Source organism: Crotalus tigris, unplaced genomic scaffold (assembly GCF_016545835.1).
Source record: "Crotalus tigris isolate CLP2741 ecotype Arizona unplaced genomic scaffold, ASM1654583v1 scf7180000017742.2353718, whole genome shotgun sequence".
NCBI classification, from domain to species: domain Eukaryota; kingdom Metazoa; phylum Chordata; class Lepidosauria; order Squamata; family Viperidae; genus Crotalus; species Crotalus tigris.
This window is the reverse complement of record NW_024096609.1, coordinates 2180777-2193114: the sequence shown is the minus strand read 5'-3', so window position 1 is coordinate 2193114 and position 12338 is coordinate 2180777. Positions and strand designations below refer to the sequence as shown.

The window sequence follows — 12338 nt, the reverse complement described above, 5'->3', positions numbered from 1 at the left end:
TTTCAACCTAGAACCCTTCAATCAGGCTTCACCTGTCTTATCAACAGACTGGTGATGAGATTGAGACCACATTTTGAAGACAGACCCTTGAGAAACCATTAAAAGGGCACCTTGATACTCCACGTGGGGCATATGTATGAACCAGTTGAGCAACAATGTATTTATAATAATTATATGATGATGATGATCATGATGATGATCATGATGATGATCATGATGATGATGATTGAATGAATGAATGAATGAATGAATGAATGAATGAATGATCAATGCAAGGCATCTGCAAGATGTAGTAATCGAAGTCAAGGAGCAGAGGTAAAAATGGGAATAAAAATAAATATAAAAAAGACTAAATTAATGACAACAGGTAGAACAACCAGCCTTAGAACTGGACAGGATGATACTAAAGTTGTGGATAGATTCTGCCTTTTAAGATTAATGATCAGTTGTAAAAAACATAAGTAGTCAAGAAATACACCCCAGGTTAGCATTTGGTGCAGCAACCAAGCTTTGAAAAATGTATTCCAATCCCATGGCATCTCTATGCCTACAAAAATCAGAATTGTGCACATTACAAGTGGAGGTTGGAGGGGGTGTTCCTGGCTCCTTTTAATGAGGCTGTGGTGTGCCCCCTCTTCAAGAAGTCGTCGCCGGACCCCATTGTTCTGGGCAATTCTCCTCTAGTCTGAGAAAGCAGTGATGCTGCAACTTCAGAGGGTCCTGGAGGAAATGGATTGTCTAAATCCTTTTCAGTTGATTTCAGGCCTGGTTATGGTCAAGCATTGGTCATACTTGTGGATGACCTCTGAGGGAAGTGGGATGGAGGTGGTATATCCATCCTTGCTCTTCCTGACCTCTCAGCAGTTTTCCACTCCATCAACCATAGTATCCTTTTGGGTCAATTTAGGGAGTTTGCGGTGGGTGGCACAGTTCCATGCTGGCTCCCCTCCATCCTCTGAGGCCAGTCCCAATAAAGGTTGACTGAGAGGTCTGGTTCATGGTTCCTGCTTTGTGGTGTGCCGCTCGGTACTCTCTCCGCTCCTTTTTTAACATCTACATGAAACCACCCAAGTGAGATCATCAATCATGGGACAAGGTATCATTGGTATGCGGATGATAACCAGTTATATATCTCCTTTACACTGACTTTTAACTCATCCTTGTCTTTAAATTTTATATAGCATTTTTATTGTTTGATTTTATCTATGCATCACCCAGGGTTCCTCTATGAGGGAAATGGATAGTTTGAAAAATTTGATAAATATTTTTAAAAAAACAAAACAAAAAACTCTTCTATGTTGTGGGGTGGATTTCCCATCCATGAGGTGAGGCCTCCAATACAGTAGTCCTCAAGTTACGATCACATTTGAGCCCGACACTTCTGCTACTGAGACAGTTGTTAAGTAAGTTTTAAGCAAATCAATGCAGTTAAGTTAGTTACACGGTTGTTAAGTGAATCTGGCTTCCTCATTGACTTTGCTTCTCAGAAGACCGCAAAAGGGGATCACAGGACCCCTGGACACTGCAACCGTCATAAATATGAGTCAGTTGCCAAGCATCTGAATTCTGATCAGGTGACCATGGGGATGTTGCAATGCTCATAAGTGTGAAAAATGGTCATAAATCACTTTTTTCAGTGCCGTTGTAACTTCAAACAGTCACTAAATGAACTGTTGTAAGTTGAGGACTACCTGTACTCTGTCAGGAAGACCAGAACTGTTCCCTCCTAGTAGAAGAGGTATCTTATTCTCTTTAGGAGTGACAAGAGGGAGGTTCCAGATGCACTAGTGTTAAGGTAACCAGATCCAGACATCAAAAATCCCAAACGTCACTAAACGGCATCAACGAAATAAAGAAAAACAATGGTATTTCCATATATGGGGCTTTGCAGCCCATTGAGGGAAGGCCTAATGTGAAAGACCTCATCCCTGTTTGCCACCAGTAGTAGTCTTTTTACAAAGGTTATGCAGACAACCCAAATCATTTTGGTTGAGTTGCACTGCTCTGGAAGTAACCTGATCTGTCTTATGTCATGAAAAACAACAACAACAACAAAACCTCACAACCATAGACTCCTATTATCATTTTAGATTGTCAGATAATGAGATAATATGTCTAATAGGAAACAATGATCTCACAACCTTTTTACTCAGACGCTGAAAATTAGTACACAGCATATTAAAAACAGGAGATTTATCTGGTTAGATATTGGCAGGTCTGCATATTTTGAACCAAAACAAAAGCCAAATCTTGATTGTATCTAGTATTGTATCTAGATGGTCCTGCTTTTCTGTAGATGAAAAAGGAATATATTGAGGGAGGGCACGTGTACATACAAAAATGGTACCAAAATGTATGCACTTCAAGGTAAAGATTAATCTTTCTTTTAAAAAAATAGAAGTACAGAAACAGTATGGAGTAAACCATATATGAATGCAAATACAGGGACAGAAATCAAAATCAAGTGTTTTTCTCTTCTATAACCATGATTGAAGGCAAAAGACTTATGTTTTTTTCATCTTCTAGGTCATCAAAGAGAAAATGATTATACATTTTCTTGAAGGCCTTCAATTCATTAAAGATGTCCCAAAGAAGTGATACAACAGGATGGACTGAAGATAATAACTCCTAAAACAGTGTGCTGAATGCTTCTTATATTCGGAAATGCATCTAATTAAAGCCCTTATCCAGAACCATGGAAATCAAATTTGCAACCCAAAGTCCACTCTGAGACATTTTTCCCTTTGCAGTTTCTTTGCCAATCGTCCCTAAAAGTCAAAATAAGAATATTATGTATCTTAGAATATTGGACGTGCTTAGCAATAATATTGAGTGATACAAGGATGACATTAATATGAGATGTGTACTCACCAAGCATTCATTTTTTGCCTGCTCTTCACAATTTTCTTAGCACAGGCAATATCATCATTGAGATCGTCATTTATGAAAGCTGAGGAAAAAATATTAATAATGAAGGCTTTCTTAAAAGGGATCTTTAAAAATTGAAATCATGTGTGAGATATTTCTCAGGGTTGGATACATATATTTAAATTAATTTCCCTAATTTGGATATTGTTTCAGAAAGCAGGCTTCAACTCAATGGCAATTTAATGATGAGGTCATTCTCCTATGAGGTGAATTTTCTTTGCTTAAAGCAGCGGTTCTCAACCTATGGGTCGCGACCCCATTTGGGGTCGATCGACCATTTTTCGGGGGTCGCCAAAGAAGGCGATCCTCCATTTTCTCCCCTCAGGGGGCGCGCCGCACATGTGCGCCATGCATGGGGGCGACGCCGCGCATGCGCGCCGCGCATGGGGGCAACGGCGCACATGCGTGCTGTGCATGGGGGCGCCACCACGCATGCGCGCCATGCATGGGGGCACCGCACATGCGTGCCGTGCATGGGGTGCACCGCGCATGCGCATCGTGCATGGGGTGCCCCCGCACATGCGCGCAGCGCAGCGCATGCACAGAACATTTGTGTGACGGGGGTCGCCGTCACATAAACGTTGAGAACCACTGGCTTAAAGGATGCGGCCTTTTGGGAAGACCTGAATAACAGTCTGAAAATCTTCCCCTCTTTGCATTCTGCCAGGGCTTAAAAGGTTTGTAGTGCACTGGCAGCTGTTTTTTGCAGAGATCCGAGATTGTACACCCACAGGTTTTTGACACCTTACTAAGCCCTGGTGGTATTTGAATACTGTCATGTCCTAAAAGTGGTACAATCTGTGGAAAGGTTGAAAAGCCATGCTCTAGAACCGGGTTTTTCAACCTTTTCACAGATTGTACCACTTAGATTCATTTGTTGTTACAGAAATGGCTAGTTTATAATATTATGAAAAAGTAAAAAGTTGAGGCTTAGTGTTAATGCTTCCTTCTTACTGCAATAGTGAAAGTCAGAAGTCAATGCCTTTTCTTTTCTTTTTCCTTTCTTCCCCTCACTTTTTCCTTTTTCTCTCACCCTTTGCTCGCAAAAGCCTCTCTCTCTCTCTCTCTCTCTCTCTCTCTCTCTCTCTCTCTCTCTCTCTCTCTCTCTCTCTCTCTCTCTCTCTCTCATTCACTCACACTTTGCTCGCAAAAGCTTCTCTCTCTCTCTCATTCACTCATCCTTTGCTTGCAAAGGCCATTCCCTCACTCTCTCCTCACCACTTTGCTTGCAAAAGCCTCTTCTCTCTCTTTCTCATTTTTTTCCCCTCTTCCTCTCCTGCTCCTTTTATAGCTTCTCCTCTCTCCACCCTCCTCCTTCTTTCCTCTTCTGGGTGTGCCAGAAGCTCCAAGCAATATGTAGCTGCACGCACAGATCCTGGGGCTTCTGGCAAGCCCTGCAGCTCCAGCTGATCTCCTCCAGGCCTGTGCAGCACTGCTTTAGTTTGTTCCCTCTCCTGCTACATTTGGCTAGGGGTCACATACCACCTGCCGGGTGCTAAAGTACCACTGGTAGTACGCGTACCATCAGTTGAAAAGCCCTGTTCTAGAGAAGTGGGGAGTTAGGTAATGGAGGGTCTTGATATAGATAGTTGGCCTGGCCTGGCCTGGCCTTGCCTTACTTACCTAGTATTTACTATTATTTGCTTTTGCTATTATTCAGTTACAGAAGTAAAAACTGGAGTGCATTAGATGATTTTTTTTACTAATTTATTTCCCCATTTGTTACACTCATATCCTTTCGTTTCTGAGTATGTATGTTCAGAGGGCAGGGATGTGCATAGTAATTTAGGGAGCAGGAGGTGCTCATTTGGGGAGCAGCTAGACAGATGAAAGAGAAAAGGCATACAGGGAAAAAGAACCAGAACGTCTCTGTAAATATAAGGTGATCCTTCTTCTTTAGGACATCTTGTAAATGTTTCCCAACTTAGCCTCATGCTAAGTGGCTACTTACCATTGCAGGACATTTTGCAGAGATTAGCTGAATATCCCTGTTTATTGTCACACCACCAGTGATTGTCTATCTGGAAAATTCCAAAGAATTGAATCTTTCTGTTCTTTCGTGAGGTTACCGATTTGCTGTTGAATCCATTCCCGTGATGAACCAGGCAGATCCCTAGATTAAAGAAAGAGAGACTCCAGTAGCAGTTGGCAGGAAGATGATGCTAATGAGGGGAAAAGTTACCCTTTGCTTCTTTTGTTAATCGAATATTTTGAAGGATAATGATTTATCCATCACAATCTTTCATGGTTTTCATGAAAGGAAGGAAAGGAAAGGAGTCCCTGCGGATATTACTTCACTAATTGTAATCAGCTATATGGGACAGTGCTCATCTCTGTTTCAAGGACCACTGAGCTAGCTCTGTCCAAAAATGTTTCTGTGGTCATGTGGCCAGCAAAACATCTCGGAGAGCTGTTTCCTCCTCGTTGAAGTGGTACCTATTTATCTACTCACATTTGCATGCTTTTGAACTGCTAAGTGGGAAGGAGCTAGGGAATCACGATAGCTCACCCAGTCGTGCAACGCTTGGGTCTCGAACCTGGGCTGTTGGCTTTCCAGCCAATAAGCCCAACATCTTAACCACTCATCCATTGTACTGCTTCATTGAGTGGGCAGTTGTGCTATCAGATACATTTTGGAAAACAACTTCCATCTTTGAAAGAATTCAAAATATTGTCATCTCAAAGGCATTCTTCATGTTTTTGTATAGCTTTTAATACATTCCCTCTGAGGTTCTTGCCTTTTACATAGATTTGATATATCTTACTGCAGACCATTGCGAATGGATAGGATCTGTAAGCACATGGAAAAAGCAATGTCCCAGCTTAAGTACACCTGAAACTGCAGCCACTGAAGCAGGCCGAGATAAAGCAATGTCAGAAAAAGGGACAGGAAGGCTTGGAACTGCAGGTCTTGGATGATCCAGCCATGGCAGCCAGGCCATTGATGGTTTGGAATGGAAGGAGCCCTGGGAGGAAGTCTGGCTGTGCTAAATGATCCAATACTTGAGGAGTCCAGAGAAGGCTCAGCAGCAGATGCAGGGAGAGTGTGAGGCCAGAGAGGCCAGGGCCACAAAGACCTATGAAAAAGACCCTACATCAGAGAAGAGCTGCCAGCTGCTATGTTGGCTGATGCTGGCTGCATTATTTTCTAGGGAGAGCAGGCAATGAACCAGACTTGAGGATCCTTTGGAGAGATTATTGTTGAGCCAGCAGCAGGAGCAGGAGCAGCTTCCTTTCTTTAAATAGGACAAATAAATAATAATAATAATAACAACAACAACAACCACCACCACCACCTCTTGGCAAGAGTGATGGTTCACATTGGAGCCTGAGATGTATAGTGCAATCCTTTTCCACTTTATTGGATGAAATTTCTGTTTCGTTAAATGAATAACACCCCACCACCACCACGACTGCTATTGGCCCCCGAAACAAAGAGTATCAGAAAGAACAGGAGAAAGAAAAGCAAACTCACAGTCATCCAAGGGGATGCCACGGTATCCATCCAGTCCATGCAATTTCAGAATAGAAGCAAGATGACATCGGTCAAATATTTTGGCTTCCGTGCCAGCAGTGAAGAAAAATAGAAGGCTGAGGGTCAAGGCCTTCATTGTTGCAGCTTTCCTGAAGATCAGCCTTCCTTGAAGTACCCAGAATTTTTTCGGGTAGCGAGAGATCTGGCAGCTTGGCCCAAATGATTCAAAGAAAATAGACCTGTTAAAGAAATTGCCAATAAAGCTTGTTACTTCACAGAAACAGCATAGGTTAACAAGTTCTGTATCAACTTTACCTTCTTTTAAACCACTGAGAGTCTCGGGAGCGTCCCTTTCACTCTTCCTCGCTCATTTTTTCCTTTTTTTTTTTTTTTTTGCATTCCATGGAATTGTTGCCACCTTTTTCTTCTTTAAAGACAATAGTCTAGTAACTGGGGCTATATGAAGGTAATTCCCAGATGACTCTTAGATTATTAAATATTAACTCTTTAACAAAAATTGCCTTGGACAAGGAGAACAAGTTATTCTCCTTGTCATCCAGAAAGAAAATTACAAGAACAGGCTGTTCTCCCTGTAGCAACTCAGAAGGAGTTCTTGTTTCCTCCTCAATCCAGTCTTCCCCATATGTCTCCTGCCATTTAGAATATTATTATGATCTGATTATTTGACTAGAATAACGACAAATAGTTAGGTCCTTTGACATTGTTGGCACACACTAATACACAAAAGGTATTGTTCTCCTTTGTGCTAATGCAATACACCTGTCTTTTTCTACTGAAAGGCATAATAAATTATTCCTTGACTTCCCATACTGCACTATATCATGGTTTGTTTCAACTATGTGTGATTGACTAAGCATCAATTGACTAGACAATGTGGATCTCTATCCTGCCTTTTGTACATCATACTATCTAGTTGTGTATAAAATACAATATATCTATACATTTATATCAAAGTATAACTCCTCAGCAATCATTCTTCTGACAGCTTAGCCAAGATAAGAAGGGAGCGCATAAAAGAAGGGAAAGAGGCTGTAGAGTCTTATCAATATATCTTTAGAAATAGGATCATTGGGACTGGCATAGCAGTGCATCTTTCTTTTTCTTTTAAAAGATGGGATATAATGATACAGAACTGCAGCTTTCTAAATCTCTAATACACAGCCCTGATAAGTAAAAACTCCTGCTGATTAAGAATTCAGATTTTATGAGAAGAATTCAGTCCCAGGCATGATATGATTGCCATAGTTCTTTCTTGCAGATCTTTCTAAAAGGTAGGACTGAGAGTATGCAAACACTGCAAAACTGTAAATGGACAGAGATCATCAGAGAAAACCTGGGCCAAGGGTTGATGGTGACAATTATTCTGGTTAAGTCGCCAACTTATGAAGAGAGATCATCCAAGTATTTTCAGGATTTGAAAGAATCAGAGAAGAAGAAGAAGAAGAAGAAGAAGAAGAAGAAGAAGAAGAAGAAGAAGAAGAAGAAGAAGAAGAAGAAGAAGAAGAAGAAGAAGAAGAAGAAGAAGAAGAAGAAGAAGAAGAAGAAGAAGAAGAAGAAGAAGAAGAAGAAGAAGAAACGAAGAAGAAGAAGAAGAAGAAGAAGAAGAAGAAGGAAAATCAAAAATTGGTCAGCACCAGGTGAAGATGAACTGCATGGGTTTTGGTTGAAACATCTAACTGTTATACACCCAATCATTGCCAAGCAGTTCAACAATATACTACAAGGAGGAGAAATTGAAAAGTGGCTAACAACTGGGAAAACCTACCTAATAATGAAAAATCCAGCAAAAGGGGCAACACCAGGCAACTACAGGCCAATTACCTGCTTACCAACAACTTTCAAATTACTAACTGGTGTGGTAGCTGATGCAGTACAACAGCATCTAGTTGAAAACAATCTCTTTCCACCTGAGCAGAAAGGAAACCGCCCCAATAGCAGAGGAACAAAAGATCAACTCCTAATAGACAAAATGATCTTGGAAAACTGCAAGAGAAGGAAGACCAACCTGAATGTGGCATGGATTGACTACAAAAAGGCATTTGACTCTCTGCCACATGATTGGATAATAAAGTGCCTAGAAATAACAGGAGTCAGTAGAAACATCAGAAAATTTGTGCAAAGATCGATGGCACAATGGAAGACACAGTTGCAGATCAATGGTGAGAGACTGGGAGAGGTTAATATCAAGAGAGGAATATTTCAAGGAGATTCATTGTCACCATTACTATTTGTTATTGCACTGTTTCCTCTGTCAACAATACTGAATAACTCAGGACATGGCTATCAAACATCAAAAACATCTACCAGACTATCCCATCTCCTTTACATGGATGATCTGAAGCTGTATGGAAAAACGTCATCTGAAATAGAATCACTGCTCAACACTGTCTGTATATATAGCCAAGATATTGTTATGGAGTTTGGCTTGGACAAATGTGCCACACTTACTGTCAAACAAGGAAAAGTAGTAAAAACTGAAGGAATCAAGATGTCCCATGAAAATAACATTAAGAGTCTGGATGAGGAAGATTACTACAAATACTTGGGTATCCTTCAAGCTGACAACATCAAGCACACTGAAGTCAAGAAAAAGATTAGAGGTGAATACATCAAGAGAATGAAGAAGATCTTGAAGTCCAAACTCAATGGAGGAAATACCATAAAGGCAATCAACACCTGGGCAATCCCAGTAATTAGGTACACAGCTGGAATAGTGGACTGGACTCAAGCAGAACTAAAAGCAATGGATAGGAAGACCAGAAAAATAATGACAATGAATCATGCCCTTCATCCACGCAGTGACATTGACATACTTTATCTACCAAGGCAAATAGGTGGGTGTGGAATGCTACAAGTACATCAGATGGTTGAAGAAGAAAAAATGGCTTTGGAAGAATATCTGAAGAACAATGATGAAGATGCACTGAAATTAGTATATCAGGAAGGCTTACTGACTACTGGAGAGACCAAACTGGCCTATAAGAAAGACCAAATGAAGAACAGAATAGAGGCATGGGAAAACAAAGCACTACATGGCCAATACATTAAAAAAATAGCTGGGGAAGCAGATAATAACAAGATCTGGCAATGACTAAGAGCAGGAAAATTGAAGAAAGAGACCGAGGGACTAATTCTGGCTGCACAAGACCAAGCCTTAAGGACAAATGCATATAAACTCAAAATTGAGAAGACAGCAACAGATAGTAAGTGCCACCTATGCAAAGAAGCTGAAGAAACAGTAGACCACCTGGTAAGCTGTTGCAAGAAGATTGCACAGACTGACTACAAGCAGTGGCATGATAAAGTAGCAACAATGGTGCATTGGAAGATCTGCAAAAAATATCATTTGCCTGTAAGCAAAAAATGGTGGGATCATAAAATAGAGAAAGTCATAGAAAATGATAAAATTAAACTGCTCTGGGACTTCAGAATTCAAACAGACAAGCACCGGCAACATAACACCCCAGACTTAACAATTGTCGATAAGAAAGACAAAAAAGTCTGGATAGTGGACGTGGCAGTGCCTGGAGATAGCAGAATAGAAGAGAAAGAACTGGAGAAGATAACAGAATACAAAGACCTACAAATAGAAATAGAAAGACTGTGGCAAAAGCAAGCAAGGGTAGTACCAATAGTCATAGGCTCCTTGGGCGCAATCCCAAAACAAATGGAGCACCACTTGAACACCATTGGCATTGACAAATTTGCTATTAGTCAATTGCAAAAGGCGGCCTTATTAGGAACTGCTTCCATCCTGCGACGATACCTGTAATACCATCAAACATCCACATCTGCCTATCCCAGGTCCTGGGTAAGGACTCGATAGGTAGACAAAATGCCAAATCCAGTCTGAATATCTGGCTGACTGTGAGATGATCCATAATAAAGTTGGAAGGGACCTTGGAGGTCATCTAGTCCAACCCCCTGCTCAGGCAGGAAATACTACACCATTTTGGACAAATGGCTGTCCAGTTTCTTCTTAAAAACTTCCAGTGTTGGCGCATTAACTGCTTTTGGAGGCAGGTTGTTCCACTGGTTAATTGTGCTAACTGTCAGGAAGTTTCTCCTTAGTTCTAGGTTGCTTCTCTCCTTGCTTAGTTTCCACCCATTGCTTCGTGTCCTGCCTTCAGGCGCTTTGGAAAATAGCTTGACTCCCTCTTCTATGTGGCAGCCCCTGAGATATTGGAACACTGCTATCATGTCCCCCCTCATCCTTCTCTTCGTTAAACTAGACATACCCAATTCCAGCAACTGTTCCTTATATGTTTTAGCCTCCAGTCCCCTAATCATCTTTGTTGCTCTTCTCTGTACTCTTTCTAGAGTCTCAACATCTTTGAATTACTATTGTTCAACCCAGTCAGGAAAATGAAGCGGTTAATGTATAATCTAAGAGTTGTTTTGGGACTACAGGCTTCTCCAACCCCAGCCCATTTGTTGGAGCACCAATTTAAAAGAAGAAAATCTAGTGCAAGAATTGCATGGACATAGAGTCAAGTGGGAAGACATTGGGAAAGAACTCAGGTAGAGTCATATAATCATAGTGTTGTTCCAGGGACCCTGGAAGTCTTCTAGTCCAACCCCTGCCCAAGGAACGGGCCCTCATAACTTCTTGGGCAAATGGTTGTCCAATTTTTTCTTGAAAATCTCCGGTAATGGTGCACCCACAGCCTGAGGCAAGCTGTTTATACTGCTTAATATTTCACACTGTTGGGAAATTCCTACTTGCTCTCAGGTTGGATCTCTCTCTCTGGCAAGCTTCCACCCGTGGCTTCCTGATATGCTTGCAGCTACTATGGAGAATAAATCCTGACAGTGTGAACTATTAAGCAGTAAAACTGCTGGAGGTCCTTCTCCATCTCTCCCATCCAGCAGATGAAGGACAGTCTTACAAGGAAAAGAGGCTTTTCAGTGGTGGCACCGTATTTGTAGAAGACACTCTTTGGAGAAGCTTGACTGGTGCCTACAGTAGTATTATTTTTGTGACAGATAAGGAATGTTTTATATTCACAGACTTTTTAATTCTATGGCAATCATATTTAATTCAGAATGTTTTGGAGTTTGATGGCAACATTGTTGCTACCTAGTTTCTATAGTATTGTTTTTTTGTGTATTTTATTGGATAAGTTTTAATTTGAATTATATTATTTCTTTTTTGGTAGGTTTATTGTAAACACTTAAAAAGCTTCAGCTATTCAATGGTTGAAAATTTAATGAAATCATATCAAAATATTAAACCTGGATCTCCCCGGTTGGTTCCTTCCCAGATACCTCTCTAGATGTGAGTTTGGAGGAGGATGAACCAATCCCTGGCACATCAGGAGGGGAGTTGGTCAATGGCTCCGAGCAGCCAGCTGAGAGGGATTTGGCTGAAGCACAGCTGCAGCAGGACAACCCTGAGGTATCAGGTGGGGAAAGCATACAGCTGTAACCAGCCAATGATGAGGAAGAGAAGATGTTTCTATTGTCACATATCACTTATACATGACTGTAGGTCAGTGGTTCTCAACCTTTTTAATGCCGCGACCCCCAACCGGTCGTAAGTTGAGGACTACTCAACCGGTTGTAAGTCGAGGACTACTCAACTGGTGCAGCACCGTTTGCAGAATGGGACTTTTGGCGGGCTCAGCAGGGCAGAGACAGCCTGGACAATTCCTATTGGCTTTTGAAAGCCAATAGAATTAGACTCTATTCAAGAGAGTCTATTCTATTGGCTTTCAAAAGCCAATAGAATAAAAGGGAGTAGCACAGCTAAGGAAAAGGGGGAAAAAATGGCGGACTGCGTTGTTTGGCGACTCCCGTGAAATGGTTGTTCGACCCCAAATGGGGTCCCGACCCACAGGTTGAGAACCACTGCTGTAGGTGGAGATTTGGATGGAGTGCAACTTTTTTTTTTCTTATATTTCTTGAAAACATT

At 41.3% G+C, this 12338-nt stretch overlaps 1 protein-coding gene across 2 annotated transcripts; it reads right to left on the bottom strand.

Annotated features, from left to right (window-relative positions):
• Positions 1-2191: 2191 nt before the first annotated feature.
• LOC120306607 (lysozyme C, milk isozyme-like) lies at positions 2192-6770 on the bottom strand. Of its 2 annotated transcripts, XM_039340177.1 has the most exons (5): positions 6719-6770; positions 6404-6642; positions 4880-5041; positions 2872-2950; positions 2192-2768 (listed from the first exon to the last, which is right to left on the bottom strand). In XM_039340177.1, exons 2-5 carry the CDS (start codon positions 6537-6539, stop codon positions 2684-2686), a joined length of 462 nt encoding a protein of 153 aa, XP_039196111.1. In that variant the 5' UTR covers positions 6540-6642; positions 6719-6770; the 3' UTR covers positions 2192-2683. The 2 variants fall into 2 exon arrangements, with proteins under 2 accessions (XP_039196111.1, XP_039196110.1); XM_039340176.1 differs by having other exon boundaries at positions 6404-6760.
• Between the last annotated feature and the right edge of the window lie 5568 nt (positions 6771-12338).